Source organism: Nilaparvata lugens, chromosome 8 (genome assembly GCF_014356525.2).
Source record: "Nilaparvata lugens isolate BPH chromosome 8, ASM1435652v1, whole genome shotgun sequence".
In the NCBI taxonomy this organism is placed as follows: domain Eukaryota; kingdom Metazoa; phylum Arthropoda; class Insecta; order Hemiptera; family Delphacidae; genus Nilaparvata; species Nilaparvata lugens.
The window spans coordinates 8,753,138-8,779,747 of record NC_052511.1 but is presented as its reverse complement, the minus strand read 5'-3'; the positions used below and the strand labels follow the sequence as shown (position 1 = coordinate 8,779,747).

The 26,610-nt window shown below is 30.9% G+C and overlaps 2 protein-coding genes across 3 annotated transcripts; one reads left to right on the top strand and one right to left on the bottom strand.

Moving 5' to 3' along the window:
• Nucleotides 1-296: 296 nt before the first annotated feature.
• On the bottom strand, nt 297-18,086 carry LOC111044110 (synaptotagmin-9). 2 transcript variants are annotated; one of them, XR_005571968.1, is made up of 10 exons: nt 18,006-18,086; nt 16,446-16,581; nt 14,630-14,731; nt 14,108-14,193; nt 13,400-13,495; nt 12,499-12,675; nt 11,466-11,618; nt 10,691-10,811; nt 7,340-7,520; nt 297-588 (listed from the first exon to the last, which is right to left on the bottom strand). XR_005571968.1 is itself a non-coding variant. In XM_039433874.1 (9 exons), exons 1-9 carry the CDS (start codon nt 18,006-18,008, stop codon nt 7,390-7,392), a joined length of 1,005 nt encoding a protein of 334 aa, XP_039289808.1. In that variant the 5' UTR covers nt 18,009-18,086; the 3' UTR covers nt 7,339-7,389. The 2 variants fall into 2 exon arrangements, 1 of the variants encoding a protein (XP_039289808.1); XM_039433874.1 differs by lacking the exon at nt 297-588 and having other exon boundaries at nt 7,339-7,520.
• Nucleotides 18,087-20,756: 2,670 nt separating this feature from the next.
• Nucleotides 20,757-25,634, top strand: LOC111044111. Its single transcript, XM_022329178.2, has 3 exons — nt 20,757-21,232; nt 23,617-23,798; nt 25,331-25,634. Exons 1-3 carry the CDS (start codon nt 21,124-21,126, stop codon nt 25,544-25,546), a joined length of 507 nt encoding a protein of 168 aa, XP_022184870.1. The 5' UTR covers nt 20,757-21,123; the 3' UTR covers nt 25,547-25,634.
• Nucleotides 25,635-26,610: the final 976 nt, after the last annotated feature.

The following is a 26,610-nucleotide window of genomic DNA, read 5'->3' as shown; positions in this document are numbered from 1 at the left end:
ATTTATCAGTTTTACTCAATATCAACTTATATGATTTTATTTATTCTACTATATTATACTCAGTAGAAGGAATTTATTTTCATGTACAAATTTGAAAATTTAACAAGTAATACAATAGTATTATTGATAATTCAAATACCCTACTATTTGTACTGTTATTGTATTACATTTGTTGTCTGATACCCTAAAACTGCGCAGCTTATTTTTCTCACTAGGTAAACCTTTGCGAGAAGATATGTGCCAGTGTTTATTGCTTACGTTGGCGTGTAGAGGATTACTACTCAATAATACGTCTATAAAGGTAAAACCAGCCAAAGATTTAATATTGTACTCTAGTCTGCTCTTGATTTGTAAATAAATAAAATATTATGCAAATAATTGTATTAGATTTGTTTGAGTTCAATGTAGAACATGCCAGGCTGTAACAACTCGTCTGGTTCTCTCCTGCATCATTTGCCAATGTTTTCGTTCTTTGACAGAAGTCACCAAATTTCCCAGGGCCACTCGACCGACGTAACCATCCCTGGAGATGTGCTCTATTGTGCTGTTGCTGACGTTCTCTAGAGGTGAAATCAAACCGTTTTTTCCCTGTAACAGAAATTCTACGTTCAGTTTTTTCTTTAATTTCTAACATTTTAATTTTTTTATAAAATTTTATCGAAAGAAACAGTTAATTATGGATTCAATAATAATTATAGGAAATAATTGTTGGAGGTTGGAAAATGAAAGATTCGTAGTTTAATCGAAAAATCCTTTTACAGTATAATGGAATTTTTTGAATTGAGACATTTTTAAAATGATGTGATTCTTGTCATCTTGGCAGCGAATTGAATTATTTCTTGTTATTTAAATATCTTAATATTTTTTACAATGTAATTTACCATTGTGACTATGTATTTGACTTGTGTCAAATATTGTATTATTGTACAATGCATGACATCAATAAAATTGAAATTGAAATTAATAAAATATAGAAACATTTTTAAATTTCTATATTGAATGAAACAAACAATATTTTCAAATTATAGGCTACAAAAGTCATTACCGTATTCTCTTTCTGAAGTTTTCTTTTTCAGTTTTCGCACTGATGCACTTTTCATCAAATTTACCACTTGTCGAAGTGAAAATAGTATTTTTAAATTTTTATACTTTCGATCTAGTTGACTCACAGTTTTTGATTAAATATTCATTCAAGAGGACATAATTTTTTTTTTTTTTTTTTAAGATTACGTCCTAAAGACTCCAGTCATGGAGTATAAGACAAGTCATGTTATTTCATAATAATTCTAACACTAAGTAGTTCAACCTAGTTTAGGTTTGAAAGGAATTCTTGTACACTATAAAAAGCTCTATCAACTAAATATTTTTTAATTTGTTTTTTGAAAATCTTCAAATCATCATTACTTTTCAAGATTTAAAGGTAGCTTGTTATAAAATTTCCTACCAATATAATCTGGTTTTTGTTCAAATAACCTACTATTGTGACCCATTATATGATAATCTGCTCTGTTTCGCGTATTATACTCATGAACATCTGAATTCTGGATCACACCACTCGTTTTCACATGCATTACAACTTCATATACATACAAAGATGGCACAGTTAATAGACCAAGCTTTTTAAATAAAGGCCTACAAGAGTCTAACCTATTCACTTTCTCTATACATCTGAGTGCCTTCTTTTGAATCTTAAACACCTGTCCATATTTTGTTGAGATGAATTACCCCATACTAAAATAGCATACCTAATATGAGATAGTATAAGTCCATGGTAAGCAGTTAACAGTAGTTTTTTATCATTCAGCCTAGCAAGCTGCCGCAGGACAAATACCCCAGATGATATCTTATTACATATCCTCTCAATGTAAGGATGCCATGTTAATTTCCTGTCCAATAAAATTCCCAAGAATGCTACTTTCTCTTCTTGGTCTAATTCATTTTCCTCTACAAACACATTTATTTCTCTATCCTCTACTGAATTATATTTACTTTTGAATTGTAGGAATTGACATTTCTTACTATTTATTGTTAATTGCCTTTGCTTCAAGAATTGGACAATTGACTGTACTCCAGTAAAAGCATTTATTTCTAGACTATCTAATAAATAATTGTTAAAGATAAGCGATGTGTCATCAGCAAACAACAGAGCTCTGTGATCTTTTAACTCTTTTGGTAATTGGTTCACATACAACAGAAACAGTAAGGGACCCAGAATTGAGCCTTGAGGTACTCCAGCCTGGACCTCCAGTTTTTGAGATTTAATTTTTACTATTTCATTCCCATCCACCTTGGTAAGCTCAACACACTGGTTTCTACCTATGAGATATGATTCAAACCATTTTAGTTCTATACCATTCACACCTACAGTTTTTAGTATTTCCAATAATATTCTATGGTTCACACAATCAAAAGCTTTGGATAAATCAAGAAATATTGCGGCTGCCTTCTCACCTGAATCTATTATATCTATTAGTCTTTCAACAAGGGATACTATTGCAGTCTTAGTAGATTTCCCTTTCTGGAACCCATGCTGTTCATCACATATGAAATTAATTTCTTCCAGGTGCATCAATAGCCTATTTAAAACTACTCTTTCAAAAATTTTACTTATTACATTTAGAATACTAATGGGTCTATAATTTTCAACTCTTTCAGAATCACCGCTCTTGAAAATTGGCAAAATTTTTCCTTGTTTCAGATCATCAGGGAAAATACCCTGCTCTAGTGAAGTATTAAGGAGATGCAATAAAGGGTCCAGTAATTCATTTTCACATTCTTTTAAAATTTTGCTTGAGACCCCATCCAATCCTACTGTTTTTTTGTTATTCAAATTTTTTATTATTCTTGACAACTCATCTCTTGATAATGGATGAAATTTAAATACCTTTTCAATTGGCTCAGCATTTAATGTAGTTGTATTATAAGTATTAGTGTTCAGTGACTTTTGGAGATTATATGCAACCTGTTGATAATACTTATTGAAAAAGTTACAAATGTCTATACTATCATCCATATAATTTCCATGTTCATCGATTATCCTAGGGACATTAGTAACTGTATCTTTTTGAGCTGCTCTCCTATTTCTATTAATTACCTCCCAAACAGCAGAGTTAAAATTGGTACTAGTTGTTAATATTTCAGCTGTTTTCTTACACTTAGCTTTCCTCACTTCTTTTTCATAGTTTTTCTTTAGACATTTGTATTTGACTTCACTCGGAACATCCCTCACTAATTTAAATTCCTCATAAGCTTCCCTAACAATATTTCTTTGAGTAAGAATATCTTCAGTTATCCATTCATCTACTTTGTTTAATTTACTTTTTACTTTGACTTTTTTTATTGGACAGCATACACTAATGTGAAATCTTAGAGTATCAATGAATTGCTTATATTTGTAATTTAGGTTACAACTGTTATAAACACTACTCCAATTTTCTTGAAGCAGTTCCTGCTTCAAACAATTTATATTTCCTAGCTCATATTGCTGAATTTCTTTCACAAAAGTTTTTTTTCTGCTTGGATTCTGGCCCTGCAACTTAACATCTAAAATTTGATAGTTATGATCTGATAGATCTGAGCTACCTAACCTGACATTACAACCTTCTATATTTGTGAGGATATTATCAATAATTGTCTGTGAAGTTCGAGTTACTCTTGTATATTCGTGGACCTTAATTTCTAAATTATTCATATTAATAATATCTCTAATATCCTCTGTCATTTTATCCTGCCTGGCAAAATCGGTATTGAAATCTCCTACTACTATAACATTTGTGAAACGAGCGGTTGTAATTTCCAAAAGTGTATGGAGCAGCTCACAAAATTTTTGCCAGTCTCCATTTGGTGACCTATAGATACCTAACACTGCTACCTCAAATCGATCATCAATTTTTAACCTTAGTCCCGTCACCTCTAAATCCATCTCAACAGAAAATCTCTTAACAAAATCCAGTTCATAAGTTTGGGTATGTTTAGCATTGCTAGTGAATATACATACACCACCACTTCTATGAGCTATTCTACAAAATTCTGATCTCAGTGAATAGCCTGGAATCCTAACTTGATTTATTTCCTTTATTTTTAAGCCATGCTCTGTGAAAATAACAATGTCAGGATCCTCCTGTTTAAGAAATACTTCTAATCTGTCAATTTTGTTGCGAAGATACTGAATATTTTGATGATAAATACTAAAAACCTTACCATCTTGTGCTACTCTATCTCTAGCATTTGTAGCTATTTCCCTTTCCCTGTTTTGAGCCAATTTACTAAAAAATCGTTATTTGTTTTTTTGACTGTTTTTAAACCAGAGGATTGCAAACGGCTTTCAATCAGCTCTGCCAATCTATTACAAAAGATTACTTTGCCAGATCGATTTAGATGCAACCCATGATTAGTGAAGTTATGTCTTTTCAGCCTTTCATTTAGAAAACAAATCCCCAGTTGTTTAGAATTCTTATTTTTTAGGCTGTTGATTGTATTATGGATTGATTTGTTTGTCGAATTGATTGCTTCATTTAATTCTGGCCTATCAAACCTATTAGGAATAGTACTTATTATTAAGTTTGTTTTTTTGCTGAGTGGCACAATTTCCTTGATTTTTTCTGTTACTTGAGGAAGATGATTCAAGTTAGGTTCATTTATATTATTTGAGCCACCCAGTACAATTAGATAGTCATTTTCATCAAAGTCTTTAGTTTGTTCCCTAGCTGACTCTACAACTGCATTAATTGATGCACTTGGCTTGAAAAAACATTGGACATCAAATTTATTTTTAATCTTTTATCAAGGAGATCACTGCAATCACGTCCATGACTGGACGTCAGTAGCAGAACTCTCCCTTTCCTATCTTTATTTCCCTCAGCTATATTTTTGGTTGCTGTCTTCAAAACCTCACTGTACGTTTTATTTCGACCATTTTCAGAGCATTTCCCATCATTTAGGTTAGATTCTATTTTTTTGCATTTGGACGGAGGTTCTATCATACATTTAGTATTATCAAATTTAGATTTTAGTTTCTTTATTTCCTCCGACATTAGACTACATTGATTTTTTAGATTTAGTATTTCTTTTTTATGGTCTTCATCTTGTAATTTTATAATCAGTTCCAAAGATTTAATTTCTTCTACCATCCCTAACCTTTCTTCCTCAGACGTTTTTAGAGTTACTTCTAATTGGTTTTTTAAATTAGTGTGGCTACTTTGTAGTTGAGCAACTTTTTCGGCTAAAGTAGTTTGAGGAACTGGGGTTTTTGGTTTTGGCGTTTTTGAATTTTGGTTTTGGGAACGCGTAAGTACTCCCGCTATGTTTACATTTCTATTAATAACCTTCGGTGTTCTACTTGAGCTCATCTTCCTATCTAAGAAATTATATTACTTGCAATAATAATAATTGATTTATAAATGATAGGATTTTAATTTGGTTATAATTTTAGTCAAGTAAACTATCTATGTTTATTTTTAAATCTCGAAAAACTAACCTCAAAATAACCTCTAAACGATGTTTGGCTTATAAAATAGAATTAAGAATTAAAATCTAAAACAAAATGATAAAACGTGATCAAGAAACAATTAATATTGAAATTAATACAAAATTTGTACTTATCTGTGATTATTTATAACACAAAATCTTCCAAAACCCAGGAGCGAAATTATGTATGACTTTCATTCACAACCTCAAGGTCATGTAATTTTTCATGCACTCAATACAGCCTGAAGGTGATAAACTACACTAAGCTACACTACCTTTATCTCCAAAAAGCAATGCCCCTTATAGAACAAGTTACAGATCTGTGCAACAGAAGTGCAATCGAAGTTGAGTAATTGGTTCCAATAAATCTTGTCGTCTAAATAAATTAAATCAATTAAATTTCATTGATTGATGCTCAATCGAAGATATTTTGAAATTATCAAGCTCAGTAGTGAAAGAGGTATGTTATGTAGCATTACTATGCTCTAATGATATTCTCAATCAAACATCAACAATGAGAAAATTGTCACTAGTTAAGGAACTGGAATAACCAACCGGCTTTTTAAAAAGAATGATTTATTTCAAAATACTAATACATATTTATAAGCGATGTACGCTCTATGAGCTCTGGCAACAGACTGACTCGAAAAACTAACTAAACTAATGGCTAGTAAATAACAATGCATAGCTACATACGCATTATAAAGGGGGTTACCAAATTCAACTACTGATTTTAGTAAAAAAATTCGCTGTGATCACTATAATAAATCGAGTTCGATCGAATTCTTGTTCTTGTTCAAACTCACTCTTATGACACAACATTAGTGTTTCAATATTAGTGTTTCACAATATTAGTGCTTACATTCTACATCCAATTTATTGTGCATCATATTGTCACTTTAGCATCACACTTCATAACTTTCCTAATTAATTAGAAACTTGGACAAAAAATCACCTTGTAACAAGGAACTATCAGCATCACACTTTCAAATAATAAAAGAAATTGTCAAAAATCACCAAATATATTAAACATATACTGTATATATTTTTTAATAATGGAGGATAAATAAATTGTCAATTCACCTTGTAGCAAACAACTATTTGCATCGGACTTCATAAATTTTCCAACCATGAAAGGAACTGGTGGATACTCACCTTGTATAGGTATTAAAGAACTGTTAGCATCACACTCATAATTTTTTTGAATAATCGTAGAAATTGTTGAAAAATCACCTTGTAGCAAGCAACTATAAAGGTGCGTACAGATATACGCGCCGCGAACATGAGCAATTCACTTTTAATCAGCTGATTATATCTGTATTTTTACAGAAACGGTAAGATACAGATATAAAAAGCTTGGCATCAGTTGATTAAAAGTGAATTGCTCATGTTCGCGGCGCGTATATCTGTACGCACCTTTAGCATCACATTTTACTAGTAGTTCTGTGAACAGTAGACCTCACGCAGTATTCTCATCCACAAGTACCTGATTGAAACTATAGACCTTATGGAAATACAGCAATAGACTGGCTTCACACATCTGTGTAATCACTTGTCAGCTGATTTATGATTAATAATAATTCTATAGTCTGATCTTTACTCTAATATTGGCGTATGAAGGAGGCTCCTTTTTCCTTTTATATTATCCTTGAATTGCAAAATTTCCAAAAACCTCGTATATACGTCGTCGCGCAATTAAAAAAGGAACATACCTGTCAAATTTCATAAAATCTATTACCGCGTTTCGCCATAAATTCTCAACATAATTATAAACATTAAGAGAAATGCCAAACAGTCGACTTGAATCTTAGATCTCACTTCGCTCGGTCAATTATGTTCTCAATAATGAAATAAATTGATGAAAATCACTCACCTTGTAGCAGAGAACTATGAGCAGTGTTGCAGTGATCATCTGAGCGGCAGTCACTTGCATGGTGATGACTGTGTTTGAAAGAACATCTCCGGGCAGCTTCCGGTATTCCAAGTTCGTCCACTTTTTTCCCTCTGGATAACTTTGCCAGTGCCATCCAGCAGAAACACTCTGGCCAGTGGTCCTGCAATATTAAATTATTGATATCTTTTTGTTGCAGAAAAAGGCTGTCAGAGTCATTGCCAAAGCTCCATTTCGTGAACATTGTAGAGAAATTTTCAAGGGATTGCGTATATCAACACTCTTTTCATTATACATATTACATTGTTTACTGTTCTTGAAAGCTAATCCCGATAAAATGGAGTTGAGAAGTGCTACACACACACATAATACTCGAACAAGTCAATCTTTGTATTTAGCAAGAAGCAGACTCCACAAGACAGATCAAAGCCCCACTAATGCCGCAATCAAAATTATGAATAGACTGCCCTTTGAAATAAGACAACTTAATTACAAAAGGTTTAGAAATGTGCTAGAAAAATTTCTCTTAGATAATCCCTTCTACTCCGTCAAAGAATATATGGAGAAAAAATTATATCCAAGGGATTTTGAAATGAATTAAAAATAATGTATATTTTTGAATGATGTGTATTGTTGTATATTATGAACTGTATGTAATGTATATTTGAATTTCAATCCAATGTACTACTGTGACTGTTTATTGTAGTGTTTATTGCCCGTTTTATTGTGCTGTATTGTATTGTGTTGACTGGCCTATATGTCAAATTGTGATGTACTATTGAGGCTAATAAAGATATTCTATTCTATTCTATTCTAAATTCTATCAAAAACAATGTTTTCATTCACGATTCAATTATTGACCGAGCGAAGTGAGGTCTAAGATTCAAGTCGACGGTTTTGCATCTATCTTTATGCTTAAATGTTCAAATAATGTTTATATGTTGCGCATATTGGTTATAAGTTGAAAATCAGGTGACATATTATCATAGGGAACTGATAGTGTAACTTACTGATGTAATATATTTCTATTTTGTATCATGTTGTATATATTTGACACTTGTATTGTATCTGATGACCTCAGATATTGCTGCAATAAAGATTCTATTCTATTCTATTCATTTACGGCGAAACGCGGTAATAGATTTTCATGAAATTTGACAGGTAGGCCTATGTTCCTTTTTAAATTGCGCGTCGACGTATATACAAGGTTTTTGCATTTCAAGGATAATACAAAAGGAGAAGGAGTCTCCTACGAACGCAAATATTAACGTAAAAATCAGACTATAGAATTATTCATCATAAATAATCAGCTGTCGAGTGGATCATAAATTGCATGCCATGACGCATGCAATTCAATATCTGAATGTAACTTGGTAAAAAATCAGCTGCTGTGTGGACTATTAATTGCATGCCTCATTGAATGCAATTTTTATGCACTATAAAATGAACTATCGATTGCATGCAATAACGCGTGCAATTAATAACTAAAATAACATAAATTATTGTATATCGACCTTTCTCTGCTTTGAACTCGGGCTGACCTGTTGCCAGTATGTCTTGAAGGAGATTAATTTCTGATGTTTGCATTTTTGATACACCAACCCCAACCGTTTTCACACCGATATCTCGCCGACACGACATACAGACAGGATTTACTCTGATGGACAGTATAAGAGGAGGCTGTGGTTTATAACTGCGCGAGGTCTACTGTTCACAGAACTACTAGTTTGTATACAATCCTTAATGATAATATAATGCTCATGCTGGTGGAGCTTAGAGTACATATGGAATCAATAATATCGAGTTCGAAAATACCAGTATTTTGATCAATTATTCAAAGTTGAAAAGATTTATAAGAATTACTACAGTTGTGAGTTTTATGCTTATTATTAAAGTTTTTAAAACTTTAGATTGTCTTGGGAAGGAGATGGAATACTACTGGTTTAATTTATTTATTCATTTATTCCATGAAAACATAAAAAGGATTATAGATAAACTCCAGTAAGAGCCTTAATGACATATTTGATAGTATAACATTACAATAAATTATAATACAAAAAAGAAAACAAAAGAAAATAATATCGCACTCCATTCACGATTCAGTATAACTAATAAGATCAGAAGAGAACGATATTTGGGTTAGATTCCGGAAAGTTAGTAAAGAGGTGTAGGATGAAAGATATATTTATTCATTTATTTACAATGCAAATGACACTAATGTAATAACATTGAAAGATGAAATAATAAGGTAGTCCTTGTACTATTTTTCTTCCAAATTTATAAGTGACAAAGTCCAAGATAAGGTTAGAATTTCACGTGTACAATTATTATAAAATGTTAGTCCAAAATAAACATTAAAACTATAATTTAGAGTTTAGATGGCTTGAATTAATAAATTAATTAGAAATATTCCACTCAATTGCCACTTGTAACGAATAATATTGAGTTATTGAAAAAAATTTGGAACCATTCAAGGAACAAACTTGTAAACGCTATATATATGTATCATACAAAGAAAGAAGAAACATTTGAAAAAAGGAGAAAAAAAAGAATTACCACTTTGATTTTAGGATATTTTCATAAATTATTAATTGGCTATTAGCAGAGTATTGACGAGGTGTAAATATTTTTTCTCAATTATGTTAATTTAATATTATTCGGTCCAAAGAAATTACCTAGAGTTATTATAATCTGAAGAATTACGTTGAAATAGTAAAACTAGCATTAAATTATTTATGTGTTAATTCAATATGAAATTTATTGGATCAATTAACTACGATAAATAAAAATCATCTCTAGAGAGCTTTCCTCATGTGAAACCCTTTGACTACAGTAACTATATACTACAATAGCTATATGGTTTATATAGTTACTGTAACTTTTACTAATTTGATAGGAGACTGAAATAGAAATTGGAATATTATTCATTTTCATCTTTGGTGAAAACAGAGATTTTAAACTTAACCTCACTTTGGACTATTTATGTGCCAAAATCAAGGAATTGAAGAAGTTTTGGGCAATTGCCTGTTTCTCTTTCCAAATATCGTGTTTGTGACTGTTCTAATAAATAAATAAATAAATAAATTTATACAATAAGTACATTATAAAAATGATAGGGGGAGGGAAAAATAAGGTAACCTTGTGTGCTATTCCTCTCCCAAATTTGGATAGAACTGAATTATTATATTATTTACTGTAGTATATTGTATTCATTATAGCTGGTAGAGATGTTTGGGGGGAAGGTGTCCACCTTCCAGGAAAGAGCCTTCAGAAACATATAGAACTTTAATGCTGCAAGAATATTGTTAAAAATTTAAAATTGTTGAAACTTACTGAAATCTTTCTCCGATGAGGTGTTTTGTAAGCAAACCAAATTGGCAGCTCTTATGAGGCTGATAGTCAACCTCTGTGCAGTTGGAAGGTAGCTCAGACCTATCAGGAGGTGTCCATACTCCTTCAAACAAAAAAGATACAGTTCATCAAAAGTTATGATGAGAAACTACATTATTCAATCACTGCCAGCTCATTTGACAAATTTTGAGATAATTTTTTGCACAAAGTTAATTATTATAGCATAATAGAGCTGAATTTTTGTTTTAGAAGAAATAAGGGTGAAACATTTTTTTATCCTTACATTTTTAAAATTTCCTCTCATGTAATAATATGAATTTCAAACACTCAATAATTGAGTGATATATTATATTATCAAATTTTAAATATTAGTGATATAAAATCGTTTTTCAAATGGGGACTTGCAGACTCCCCACTATGTGACTGTGGGGCGATGGAGCAGACAGTGCACCACATCATATTTGAATGTGAGAGAGGTGCCTACCTGGGTGAGGCTAACGACTTTACTGTAGCCAGTGCCCAGGCAATACAGTACATTTCAACCCTTGACAAGTGCACTTATAGTGTGAAATTTTCTTAATTTTGACAAAACTACCATACGCTAAATAAATAATAATATTGGTGATAAATTATTTATATCTAACAAAAAATAATATGACAGCAGATTTAAATGTCTATTCTAGATAATTCCAATGTCCACTATTTATAGAAATAAACAGAGAAACTGAATTGAGATTTCATTGTATGCACTTTTTACCTTTTTGTAAACCGTCATTACTGATGCATGCCTGATAATCTTTCCTGTTTGTAGAGCTGGAATAAAGTCTCTCAAGAAAACATCCATTGTAGCGAGCTCTCTGTAGCCATTGAATCTGTCTTTATCATATGCTGTTATTGTTAGACACCATTTCTGCGAAATAAAATGGAATAAAACTGTTACGTTTTTCATTATTTCTCTGATTAGCATAATCGATATTTATTATTTTCTATCACAAGTATAATAGTTGATAGTTCACCCAGCTTTCAACTTATTTTATGTACTTTAATATATTAATTTTTCTAAATAATGCACAAATAAAAAAAATGCTTGGAAAAAGAACAATAGGAAAAACCCAAAACGGTTTCTCTCAAAGCTTTCCTTGAAAAAATATAATGTGTGTTTTATAATGAAATCCATAGAATAAGAGAAACTAAATTGGAACAAATCACGATTTGATTACAGTGAAATTTTGTGAAATACATTTTTTATCTAATTTTCTTTTATTGGACTACAAAGCATCTTAAAATTTCAAACAATTTACTACCTAATATCAATCACAGATAATTAAATTCTCACATGTTTCATAGAATGAGATGCTTTTCAGGTTTCCAGTATCTTATTGTCGAATAATTTCATGTTTCTTAACCTATATAGTATATTTAATGCTCAATTAGACTTTATAAGTATCCTAGAAGCTTTATAGGAACCTTAAACAGTTCAACCATTCTTTTGAGTGTAACAACTTAGATGTTTTTACAAGAACTACACAATTATTTGAAAATGTAACTTGTAAAATTGTCATATGCATCAATAATTACTCTTGAGGCCGGTTGCACAAAAGGCGGTTAAATTTTAATAATGATTAAATCCACAAGAACCAAACAGAGAACGCTTTTATGAAAAGAAACTGAAACTTCTCTGATTGGTTCTCGTGAAATTAATTCAGGTTAAAATTTAACAGGTTTTTTGCAACGGCACTAATAGTGTTTAACATGAATAATTTTTTTTGAACATGCTAAGATCAACCTACCTGTAAATCAGCAGTTGTGGTAGGTAATGAGAATTCAGTATCATATTCTGGTGATCTTGTATTGCGTATTGCTCTGGATATTGCTGACCAATGATATGACGTTCCTGATTTAATTTTCAACTCTGTTATCACTTCTGTGTGATGAGGAAAATCTTTAGCTGGAAGTCCTTCCAAATGCTAGAAAAAATAATTCTCGTAAAATCAAAAATTGGAATTAATTAGGTAGACTACTCTTCCATTAACATGAAGTAATAATAAACTATATATTTAGGCCCAAGACAAGCGATTGATTACATGGTGATTGATTTATATTCTTTTTTAATTGTAATGTCATACTATCAAATATGTCATTAAGGCGCATATTGGAGTTTGTCTGTGAGATTTTCTATGTTTTTATGGAATAAATAAATGGCAGTTCAAAGTTACCGTAATGAATTACTCTATTATTGAGGACTAAAATAACTTGAGAACTAGAAAAGTTCAGTTATTTACACTTGTATGTTATGAATACAAGACCTTTAATCATTGAACAATGTATCTCCAATTCATAGCAAATATTGGTCAAACAGAAATTATAATCAATCAATCAAAACAGTTATTCTTTACAAGAATGAGATTCAAATTTCATTGACATGTTTTATTTAAATGACCGTTTGAGCCAACTCCTCTGAATATGATTCATGAGTTGTAAAATTGTTTCCCGGTGGCTCGGAACCCACCTAAAACTGTAGGTCCATTCATATCTCATCATCATCCGCCTCATTACCCACGCACAAGCCTAGAGCTCATGTGGGCATCACCATTAGAAAAAAAATCATGTAGGTACCATTGAATTAATCCATGCAAAAATGTGCAATATGGAAGATAACAGGAAAATATGTAACAGCAGATTTCCACTCACTTTCAGAAATATGATCAATTTTCCAGGATTGGTGACATTTTGCAACAAGAAAACAATTGTTGGTAGAGGCATGAAACCAATGCTAGTGTATGATGTCTGAAAATAGAATAGATTTCCATTAATCAAAAAATTAAATTATTCAACATTGATTGAGACATGAGTCTTAAAACGTTTTTGAAACAATATAACGTATATAAAATAAATCATTCTTTCACAAAATTATCCAAACAATAGAAATAATTTTTCATTTCACGAGAAATACCATTTCTATAGTTACCTATCTAGCTAATATTCTCAACACAATACATCAGTACCGTACCGTATTGTATTATGTTTCTAGAGACTACAAATAGTTGTAGCATAACAATGTGTATCAGAATTAAAATATTTCAGCTTGAACAAAAACTTTACCTGATAAATCTAGATGAAGAATGTAAAAGTCTAAATTTTCTTCTTAATATGTAAGCTTTCCCCAAGAAAACATGAAAAAGGACAATAATAAACAAAATGTTAAGCTTAATAAGATAAACATGAAAAAGTATTGTTATAATAAATAATAATTTATGTATTATTTATCTATTGATATTTGAAATGATAATTTATTTATTTATAGTTATTGATTATTATTATCTACTATAAACTGAGTAGAATTTGACAACATACGTGTTTTTTATTTAATAATAAATAATAGATGAATTCAATAATTACATTTGATCCTGAAGTCAGGCTTGTCTCTGATATGGTACTGCATACACTCTGACGATAGCTCACCGGAGTTTTTCTGAAAGAATTGTCTGTAAATGAAAAATATTTATCAACACAGTAATTCATTTATAAAACATTTTTTTTGTTCATTGAGATTTTACTAGTTGTTTAGTCTCTCACTTATCAGAGTGAATTTTACTTTCTTTCTCCTTTTCTGTTGAAGACATCAAATTATTAAATGATGTTTGGAATCATTGGAATTTCTGAATTTCTGTTACAAATTAAATATTCATTTGATTGAGGTCAATGATATTGGTTGTTCAATGTCTGAGAAGTTTTATAATTTATAAAATAAATATTTTCAACCCCTTTTTCAAGTTAAAAGCAAGTGACCATTTATATTCTCAATGAGAAGTTTTATAATTTATAAAATACATATTTTCAACCCCTTCTCCAAGTTAAAAGCGAATATCTATTTATATTCTCAATTCAAAAGCTTGAGTAATTTAAATAATTCATACTCACTTATGTTATGAATTGTAACCACTGAAGAACTTCCTATCTCAGATAAAAGGAAATCTCCTCCAAATGTGACTCCAGGAGCCTTCTTCTTCATTTTGAGTTGGTCTGAAAAATTAAATTTACTATGAGAGTATATAGAAATGTAAGTAAAATCAATTGAAAGTTATTTTGTAAATTTCCCACTTGATTTCACAAGAATAAAATGAATTTAGGAGAGAAATAGTACAAGGAGTATCCTTATTTTTTCTCTCCCAATTAGTGCTACTTTGTAAAAATTATTAATAAATAAAAGATAAAAAAATAAATTTGCTCTGACATGATCCTACTTTTCTGTTTTGAGTTCTCAAGTTCTCTTTCTGAATAGGTCTACCTCTGGTATATTCTGTATTTCTATTATAAGCATCAAATTGAAATTCCATCAATTAAATTTCATTAATTTGATTAAATTTCATCAATTAATTAAATTTCATCGTTGAATTTCATTAATTTAAATTTCTTTATATTTTGTATTATAAGCATCAAATTGAAATTCCATCTACAGTACGGTATACATTGTTGGCAGATGCAAACCCGGATATAAATTTCTAAATATTTATTATAGTATTTTGACATGTTTTCTAATATTTTCAGTACCCTAGTCATTTTATAGATTCTAAATACTCTTTGACATGATAAAAAGCTATTCATCACAATATATTAATTCTTATACATATTCATAATTTTACACATACCGTAAAAACCCATAATTCATCACAATTAATTTCTGATATAATACTTTTTATATTCATAATTTCACACATAGGTACCGTAACTCTGAATAGGGTGAATTAATTAATTGATGCTTCTTCACTCCAACTATCAATCAAGTTTCTAATTATTGAGGATTGCTTGGATAGTGAACAATCATACAACCAGTATTTATGATATAGAATAAACATTCAGTAGATCATTCATTTTGAGCCAATAACTAAAACTATGGCCCAAAGTGTTAAGTCTGGAAGTTGGTAATAATGTTGTGATTTGAACGATTCTGTGTAGTTGCATTTGAATTATTTAAATAGTTTTATTTGTGTGTTCTCTGCTTGGATAGTTGTCAGCTATTAAATCGAAATTTGAAATAATTTGCTTATGCGACCGTTAGAAGATACAAAATATCAAATTATAATTATTTATTTATTATTTACAATTAACTTAAGGACAAAAAACAGACTACAAACTTCTTTTCATCCCAATTTCATAAAATAAATTGTCCAAATAAAGGTTATGTGCGACTTTCCAATTCTGACAGATTTCATCAGGGAATAAATTGCATATCATACAAGTCATCAATTATTTTCAAAATAAATTTCTCAAAAGGGATACCTATTAATTTTGAAGCCCTAAATCGGAGGATTGGCTTTGAAATTGATCATATTTGATTACATTCTGACAAAATATTCATCAGGTGAAGAGAATAAATTTTATACACCAATTTTTTAGATAAAGCCCTCAGAATATAAGTTTATCATATTATAAGTTTAAAGGTTATCCATCTTGTTTTCACTATTATTATAACTATTGTATTTTAATATAACTTTAAAGTGAAAAAACACTCACATTCTTTGGTGTGGCGAAGACCGTTTCGTGCTGGTGTTGCACATTTTCAAGCCCGACAGAAACTAAAGTATTTAAAGTTATGAGGTTATGAGACCAAAGAATGTGAGTGTTTTTTCATTTTAAAGTTATATTAAAATACAATAGTTATAAGTTTAAAGCTCTGAATCTAAAAAAAATCAGTAGCCTATAATCAGTCACTTAAAAACTTACAAAGCCCACTTACTTCTGTAGAGATAGTTGTATCCTAAACATCCCGGTCCCAGAAAGCAAGCAGCAATCAAAACTGATACCACCACTATAATTCCACCAATTGCAATCACCAACAGTTTTCCCCAAACTCCAAGCTGCAGTAGGAGAATCTGCGAAAACATTAAATATTAGTCTTCAATTATAGTAAGTTACCGTAATAAAAATATTCAACAATTTCTATTGAAGCCATGGAAAATTATTGAACTCATTACGGTACTACGTAACTTTAGAATACATTCTTGCATAAAGCATTATTTTCATGAGTATTCGCATAAATAATATTTCAGACTCCAGTGAGATGCATTTGGGAACAAAAAATACTGCCCTATTCAAAAAAATATATTCCTTTGAGAATAAGCGTATCATAGTCAATTTCAATAATAAAGAATGCACTGTCAACAGAAAATATGTACTTCACTGCTTAGTATTTATTGACACAATTAAAATTCCCCATTTGAAAACAAGAGTATTAATACAATTGGAATTTTCAACATTATTTGAAGTCAAATAAGGATATAGGATTCAAAGTAAAAGTGGATTCAGTTAAAGTCAATTTATAAGCTACACTCATATAGATAGATTGATATTATCATAATTATAAAAACAATGTTTCCATATAGATTTATTTCATTTCACTATAGCCTGGTAATTGAAAAAAAATTGATTAAATGTCTTTAATATATTTACAACATTAAAATGGGTCAATTAATAGGAGAGTAAGTTACCTACGTATTCATTTTTGTCATTATTGATGAAACTTTTGTGCTGAAAAAGATACCATATTTCAATTTTTTCTGTTTAAATACGACTAAAAAAATAAATTAAATTTAAATTGATACGACTCACTTGTACCGGTATCATACAATTTAATACTAGTGAAGTATTTTTGTTGACAGTGCATTCTTTATGATTGAAATCAACTATGATACGCTTATTCTCAAAGGAATATTTTTTCAAGTAGGGCAGCCGGCAGTATTTTTTAGTTTAAAGGCTACCCAAATTATTGTATAGAATCAGGTTTGCTGAATACTCTACAGTCTCTACCAATTAGTTTCTCCTATCAAAAACTGCATGGCTTGTTTATTTTTCTGGTAAATTATTTCAAATTAAAAGGTTAAATAACAGTGAAAACAATGGATAATTTATTGTTTCAATCAAATGAATGTGTTCTTTTGACTCATGTAGTCTACACAAATTTTGTATGAAATAACTCATTATCATATAACTTAGTTTGATAGCCTTCCTAGCCCACAACAGAGCTGGCAATCAGAAAAAGTATTTGATTGGTGCTTAAAGTCTCTCCAATAATTTCTCACTAATCAAGATATTGGACAGAGCACTGATTTAATAATTCAAAGTGAATTCTAATTCTTGAAGTATATAGTTTTGTAGAGTAGGCTATTGAAAACAAGTAGGTATAAGTACGCTATGCAATTCACAAGAAAATAACTGATTTTGTAGCACAATCAAAAAGTTATTTATAATAAAATATAAAAATAAATATTGAGAAGATGAGATTTTGAGATTTGCATACCATGTTGGAGCGCCCAACTACACCTCCTTACCTTGGAACATTTTGCACTGTCTCGAATGAAGCAGGCACAATAGAGAATTTGTTCACACAGGTGCAAACATAAGCAGCTGTTTCATAATTCATATCCTATCGAGCCCTCTCTATTCATTTAGCAAGAATGACTAAACAGAGAAGAAGGAAGAGAGCTGTCAAAATTCAACATGAAACAATATTATTGTATTGAAGAATTAAATTTGGAATGATATGTCTATTAAGTTACCGTACTGTTAGGTCTCACAAACTTTGTTTAGGCCTTCGTTCAGACTCATTTGAGGTCTGAAAACCCCAAGATTCCGGTCCCTCTATTTAGAAAAACATTGAAAATTAAAAACAATATTTATTTGAATACAATTTGATGTAAAAATGGACTCATATGTCAATTGCAATGAAAACTCTATGTTATTTCACCTAATATACTTGGGAACTATTGTATATGGAATAAACGGTTTCAACAACCATACATTTCTCAGATCAGGACATGACATGTGCAGTATAGACTTTGATAAAAATCAATACTCTCAAGTTCTCAAATAATATATTGATGTTGCTTCCCATGACGAAACACTATATAATAACTCTGTTGTAGTTCTGACACTGTGTTACTTGTAAATATTTGAAAAAACACTTACTTTTCTTGGAGTATTGAGGAATGCATTTCACTCCTGAAGAGGAGCTTCATCAGCCTCAGCTTCATGAGAGGAGGAAGGACTCATTAGTTGGATTAACGTGGAAAGCATCTTAAAGTTAAAACATAGAATATACACTGGTTTTAAATTAATTAAGCTCAAACATAAAATAAGTCCTGAGAGTGCAAAATGTGTGGTTCTCTTTTCTGAGATTTATTTTTTCTTGAACATGGAAAATGATTGCAAGAGTAGTGTCGCCTAGTACCGTACATTTTTTAATGCTCTACTAGTTACTGAATGAGCTATGAGATACATCATAGGCCCGGTCACACAACAGCCGGTTAAATTTTAAACGTGATTAATTCCACGAGAACCAAACAGAGAAGAAGGAAGAGAGCTGTCAAAATTCAACATGAAACAATATTATTGTATTGAAGAATTAAATTTGGAATTATATATCTATTAAGTTACCGTACTGTTAGGTCTCACAAACTTTGTTTAGGCCTTCGTTCAGACTCATTTGAGATCTGAAAACCCCAAGATTCCGATCCCTCTATTTAGAAAAGCCTTGAAAATTGATAAAAACAATATTTATTTGAATACAATTTGATGTAAAAATGGACTCATATGTCAATTGCAATGAAAACTCTATGTTATTTCACCTAATATACTTGGGAACTATTGTATATGCAATACACGGTTTCAACAACCATACATTGCTCATATCAGGACATGACAAGTTCAGTATAGACCTTGATAAAAATCAATACTCTCAAGTTCTCAAATAATATATTGATGTTGCTTTCCATGACGAAACACTATATAATAACTTTGTTGTAGTTCAGACACTGTGTTACTTGTAAATATTTGAAAAAACACTTACTTTTGTTGGAGTATTGAGGAATGCATTTCACTCCTGAAGAGGAGCTTCATCAGCCTCAGCTTCATGAGAGAAGGAAGGACTTATTAGTTGGATTAACGTGGAAAGCATCTTAAAGTTAAAACATAGAATATACACTGGTTTTAAATTAATTAAGCTCAAACATAAAATAAGTCCTGTGAGTGCAAAATGTGTGGCTCTCTTTTCTAAGATTTATTTTTTCTTGAACGTGGAAAATGATTGCAAGAGTAGTGTCGCCTAGTATCGTACACTTTTTAATGCTGTACTAGTTACAACATGAGCTATGAGATACATCATAGGCCCGGTCACACAACAGCCGGTTAAATTTTAAACGTGATTAATTCCACGAGAACCAATCAGAGAAAGTGTTTTTGAAAAGAAGGCTTCTCTGATTGGTTCTCGTGGAATTAATCACGGTTAAAATTCAACCGGCTGTTGTGCAACCGGCACATAGAATATTAATGCATTTATTATACAATAATGCCTTTTCTTGGCTTGTTGAAGTTGTTGTGTTCCCAAGCATAGAAAGGAATAGATTATTCATCAGTCAAAAATTATGCTCAAATTTTTACATTGTTTTGATCTCCCGACAGAGTACAACATTATCTGATAATAATTAGGCTATGTGATTCATCTGCTACTAGATCATTTTAAGGGAAAATTGTATGCGAGAGCAGAAGAGTTTATAAGTGAAATACATGTAGGCCTAAAATAATGTAAGCAAGTATGTGAGTTAATGTAGCTCACTATATTCCTAATTATAGAGGTCATCAAATTTCTGATTTTCCTACTTTTCTGAAAGTCATTAAATCAATTTTCTGTGGTTGATGTTTTATTTTATTGTCACTCTGGGTCTTGTCACTTTGGTGTAAACGCAGCTTAAACATTATTTTAATCTTGACACATCCATTTTCAAACTTCATATGCTATTTGTACCGTATGTAAACTAGGCCTACTCTGTATATTATGCTATTTATGGATGAACTTTTTTGAATCTAAATTCATAGTTCAATTTCAAAGACAATTGAGTCATTTTTTTTAGTTTTTATAGGCATTTGAATAATGCAAGTTTTTATTTCTTTCTAATAGACTTCACCTTCAAGTTCATCTACTTCAATAAAAGTGTTCTTGATTGATAATCATGTGGATTGTCTCACTGCCGGTTGAAAAAAGAAATTATTCTAATTATTCAATCTGCTCCTAGTACATCTGCCTAGCATTTCTGTTTAATTATAAGAGAAAATTATGCCTTGGAAAAATATATGATAATTTCATTATGACATGATTCCAACATTTTTTCAATAATCTAAAAATAAAATAATTTTAAATGATAAATTAAATGAAAATATTTTATCACAATATAATTAGGTACTCAATACTCAATTTCTTATTACTCTATTTTAATTGGTCGAGCAAACATGCACGTTGTTGATTCTACTCCAAACAGATTCTACTCCTATTCAAAACTAAATTAATTTTTCGGTGTCAAGTTTCGCTTCAAAATTATATTTATTGAGTTTGTAAAAAATACTGAACAAAATAGAATTTCATAATGTTTCCTTACGATCTAGCACAAACCAATCCAAATCAATTACTTGTTGAGAATTTTGAGTATAATGCTCTATTGGGAAAGGCACTTACCGAACTTTTTCCTATGAATGGTAATGTATTTATTTTTATGATAAATTCTACTCACATAAAATTCTTATCCACAGAGTAGCAAAATACATTACGGTACTGTATATTACCAGATCCAATTAAATCTAATTTACTTGCAGTTGATTATTTTTCTCGTACCGTTGTTACATTTAAAATTATTTTCAAATACAATGATTTGTATCATTTTATAACACAAATATTTTTATATTTATTTATTGAGAATATTCGTGAGTGTCCACTCTAGGTATAAGTATAATCAGTTTCAACTGAAGTGATAAAATCATTTTAAACAGAAAATGAAATCAGTGTTTTTAAAATATAGCAATATTGAAGATCTGCATGACTATTTAAACATTGTACAAATAAATGCTTTGCAAATTATTCCATAGACTAATTGCGTCTCAAGCCATGTTTACACCAGAGTTGTGAGAAATTGTCAATATTTTCTGTAAAAAATGAATATTAATGTTGTTGTAATTTTCAAGAAATTGACAAAAAAGTGTGCTGACTTTGTTGTAGTCTCAGTTAAAAAGGCTGGTCTAAACGTGGCTTTACTGCTTATTTCCTATGTTTAATTACGAAATAAATATGCGTATTAAATTATTTGATAAACGTTTTGTCTCAAAATAAAATTCCCACCACAGAACAGATTAAACTTTCCTCAGTCACCTCTCATCATTCTCCATCTTGAAAATGGTATCTTCTATTATGATATTTACGTTGAAAAGTCAGCACCAGTCAGTAGTTTGCTATTATTGTCTGCTATTAAACAAAGCAAAATGATCTGTCGTTTCTGGCTCAGCAAATCATTTGTATGCTATGAAAACATACCATGAACTACCAGAATATTTTATTTCAGTTTAAATAATTATGAAACCATGGAAAGACATATTTTTGTAAATATAATATATTAAAGAGATTAACAAGCAAAAACAATTAATATTCTATCCGATATAACGTATAGCGATGACTTTAATCACAGCTATTCACTATAATATAAAAGTCTATGAAAAATGAGAATTGCCAACTATAATCCTATCAATTATCTTTTTCACTAACTTTATAACTTTCATCTCACTATATTTTTATATTGAGCAATTCATTGTAACAACATTACAAAACAAAAAATCTGGTGTGGCGCACTGACACAACTTTCCTTGCCTTTATGAAAATTGAAAAGCTTATTTCCAATTTTAGGTGAAAATGTTACTGAACATTAATTGTAGAGATTTTCATGCTCAATCTACTCCACTTGATTTTTTTTGTTTCAATTGTATCTGGAGCCTGATAATTGGGAATCTATCTGCATTGATGGGGCGGAGCTCCTAAAATTTTTATAGATGGCAGTTGATAGAGCTTATCGATGACTATTTTAGGTATGAATTTGATCAAAATCGTTGGAGCCGTTTCCGAGAAAATCACGAAAAACCCTGTTTTTGACAACATTCTCGCCATTTTAGCCGCCATCTTGAATTGCATTTGATCGAAATTGTTCGTGTCGGATCCTTAAAGTGAAAGGACCTTAAGTTCCAAATTTCAAGTCATTCCGTTAATTTGGAGATGAGATATCGTGTACACAGACGCACATACACTCATACACACACACACACACACACCACCACACACACACACACACACACACACACACACCAACACACACACACACACACACACACACACACACACACCACACACACACACACACACACACCACACACACACACACACACACCACACACACACACACACCACACAACACACACACACACACACACACACACACACACACACACACACACACACACACCACACACAACCACAACACCCACACCAACCAATACCCAAAAACCAGTTTTTGGACTCAGGGGACCTTGAAACGTATGAAATTTAGAAATTGGGGTACCTTAATTTTTTTCGGAAAGCAATACTTTCCTTACCTATGGTAATAGGGCAAAAAGTAAAAATGTATTTGAATGTAAATAGTAAATTAAACACAAGTTTTTCACTGTTTCAAATAGTGTTGCATTCTAATATCATGGGGAAATACTATGAATAAAAAAGGTTAATAGCATAGCCACCTCAAATACAAGGCCCCGGCCTACGATATTGCAACGTCGCAGTGTAGGCCTAGAATTTAATACATGATTGGTGAAAAAGATCAGCTAGTATTTTTTTAAATATTTTTCACCAATCATGTATTAGATTCTAGGCCTACACTGCGACGTTGCAATATTGTAGGCCGGGGACTTGTATTGGAGGTGGCTATGTTGATAGTGATTCTATGTACCTAATTAGACTATCAAGTAACCCTACCGTATCGAAGTACTTAAATTATTAAAACATTTTACTTTCCTGTAATGTTTAATGTTTTGTAAATTGTTTACAGAGAGATTCATAATCAATAAGTGGTTGACAAGATTTCAAGAGATGTGCCACTCCCCGGAGCAAATGCTGTACAGGAGTCATTACATGTGGTTTCTGTTGTTGGTCATGAAGCGAGGAAAACTCACTCCTCCCTTCAATGGACCCCCTCCACCAGGAACACTCAAACCACTTCATGAAGTCTTGGTCAGTTTCATTGTAAAAGTTACCTTGTAAATTTCTATTGATATCAGTTCCAAGGAACTTTAATTTGTTGATTTCACTGTAGATTTGTATCTTAAAAACACTTCTGAAGAAGGCTATTTTAACTTTAATTATACATTGCTCCTTAAGCTGCGTTTAAACGTGTAAACACTAAAACAAATATATTTTTTTAAATGAAGGTGGTAAACCTTGATGATAAAGTGAATATTCTTTCATTTCAAATTGCAACATAATCAACTTCTAAAGCTGAGTCTACACCAAAGTTATTAACAGAATGGTTATTTTTTCGTCCTTATAAATTCTAGTAGATTGAACAGAGCTTGACAAACACATAAATTCACATCATGTGTATGATAAGTTATTTTCAATCCAATAGAATCTATATATAAGGACGGAAAAATGAACATTTTTTAATAACTTCGGTGTAAACGCAGCTTTAGAAGTTGATTATGTTGTATTTGAAATGAAGAATATCCACTTTATCTATAGTAAGGTTACCACCTTTATTAAAAAAAAAGACAAAATAACCGCAATCACCCTTTTGTTGAATGTGTATTACACGTTTAAAACCTAAAACTAATTATAAGCCTATGGTATAAAAGGGTAATTGATGCTGATTTTATTATATTTCATCTAAATTCAGATTATGTAATTTGTTTCTATTCGAATCAACATCATGGTATCAAATTGTTATTAATTTAACAGTACCGGTACCTAATGCATTTATTAGAGCTTTTCCATACACTGGAACGACTCTACGTCTATAAAAAGAATATAGGTACCTACTGACTATATAAGAAATATATTTCAATTGTTTTCATAATTTGAAAAACTAATCCCCTTTTTTACTTTTAATAATCATGACATTTTTATTGCTTGAGGAGAAAGGGTATTGATCATGGTCAACTGAATTTGGTGGAAACTCCTGCATAAAAAATCAACTATCAACATAATTATTATTCAATAGTTTACCGGTACATTGATGGAGGCTCATTCAATTTTTAAATTGATAGTAGTCTATGGTTTAGTATAGTTATTCTCTGTAAATGTACCTGTCCTTCATCATCAAAATTCTTATTGAAGTGATACCGTGAGCATTATTGCTCATAATTTTGACATGTTTTGACATTAATAGTTACCCAGATTCCAAATTTTCAGTTTTCATTGTATTTGACTGTGAATATTTCTGTAAAAAGTGTAAGAATTAGTTTAATAACTTCATTTAGTTATAATAACTTTCATCTCAACCTTTTAATCTTCACATTTCTGCTAATTCAGCTATCAATTCCAATGTATACAATTAGAGCATTTTTCCATATTCTATCTATTCATTCAATCATATGAAACTAAATCTGTACGTTTTAATTCATTAAATCAATTGATAGTTTTTAGATAGATTTTTATTCTATATTCGGGAGAGGTTTGGAACAGTTTTGGTTCTAACCTGTTGTTTTTCTCCCTCATTGATATAATTTTGTGCCTGAGTAAGTAAAATAAATGAATGTTGATTGCAGCCAATTGAGGTGTATGAAGACATAATGACGACTGCTTCAACCGAAGGTCAGCATTCCTGGATTGACCGTATTGTCGATGAGAGCAAAGAGGACCAATCCAAGAAAGGATTATTCCCTCAGAACTTTCTAGAAAATCAGCCGATGCCAAGGGAAGGATCTTTCTGCTATGGCTGTGTGTTCAGTGATTTCAGTACCACTCCAGATATGACTGTCTAGTTTCAAAAATCCAGTATTTATATAGTCTTTCTTCAATATGCTCTGTAAATCTTGTACTTGATCTGTAATAAAGTGTTGTCATACTATTTTATTATTATTATTATTATTATTACTATTATTAGTATTATTATTATTACTATATTAGTATTATTATTAGCCTACTATTTTTATTATCAGTCGAGGTCCCAAATTGGAAGATGCTTAGTAGGCCTATGATTCATAATTCTTTGATTATCAGACTTTGTGTTTCATTATTTATGGTTTTTATTATTATTATTATTATTATTATTAGTCGTAGAGCTCCCGAAGTGGAAGACGCTGAGTAAAATCATGATCATCGATTTTTATAGACTTAGCGGTTTTCTTGTTCGCCCCCACCAGCTTTTCATTCTTGAAAAATGCGCTTTTCTTTCTTCACTCCATCTTGTGCCAACTCTTGGTGCTTTTATCTCTGGAATAATTTCCCATTGTTCACTTTTGTTTTGAAATTATTCTATTTTTATTTCATCATCAGTAATTCCTGCCAAAACTAGACTTTTCTTAACATTCCTAATCATTCTCCTCCATAGGCAAGCGAAGCTAATATTTTACTATTTTTTTTGTGATTCTATGGTCAGGGAGCCTCATGATAACCATAGAATTTTAGACGTCTTTTTCTCATGTCTGTTACAATATTTGAATATTGCTCAACTGTGCTATTTTTCTGTAATCTATACCATTCTCAGTTAATCTCGGACCTAGAATTTTTCGAATTATTTTCCTTTCTTCTTTCTTCAAATTTCTAGATCAGCTTCCTGTTGAGATTTAGGGTCTCACTGGCATATAGCATTGATGGGCTTTATTACTGTATTAATAATGTCTATTTTAGTGTGAAGAGACAAGCATTCTTTATTGTAAATGGATGCACCAGCCCTAGGCCTTTACGAGCTTTCTCTTTATTCTATCCTGCTGTGATAATCTCTCCGAAATAACCTCTCCTAAATATTTAAAACCTGGAACCCTATTGATTGTTCCAGTTTGATTTATGGTTTTTAGTGATTTATGGTTTTTATTATTATTATATT

Bases quoted from the DNA above. Each gene is read 5' to 3' on its own strand.
- LOC111044110 (XM_039433874.1), bottom strand. The intron at 12,676-13,399 runs GTGAGTGGAAAT...TATTTTTTCTAG, and splicing joins AATTGATCATATTTCTGAAA to CATTTGGAAGGACTTCCAGC. The intron at 11,619-12,498 runs GTAGGTTGATCT...TTTATTTCGCAG, and splicing joins CCACAACTGCTGATTTACAG to AAATGGTGTCTAACAATAAC.
- LOC111044111 (XM_022329178.2), top strand. From the start codon at position 21,124: ATGTTTCCTTACGATCTAGCACAAACCAATCCAAATCAATTACTTGTT. The intron at 21,233-23,616 runs GTAATGTATTTA...AATTGTTTACAG, and splicing joins CGAACTTTTTCCTATGAATG to AGAGATTCATAATCAATAAG. The intron at 23,799-25,330 runs GTCAGTTTCATT...TGTTGATTGCAG, and splicing joins AACCACTTCATGAAGTCTTG to CCAATTGAGGTGTATGAAGA.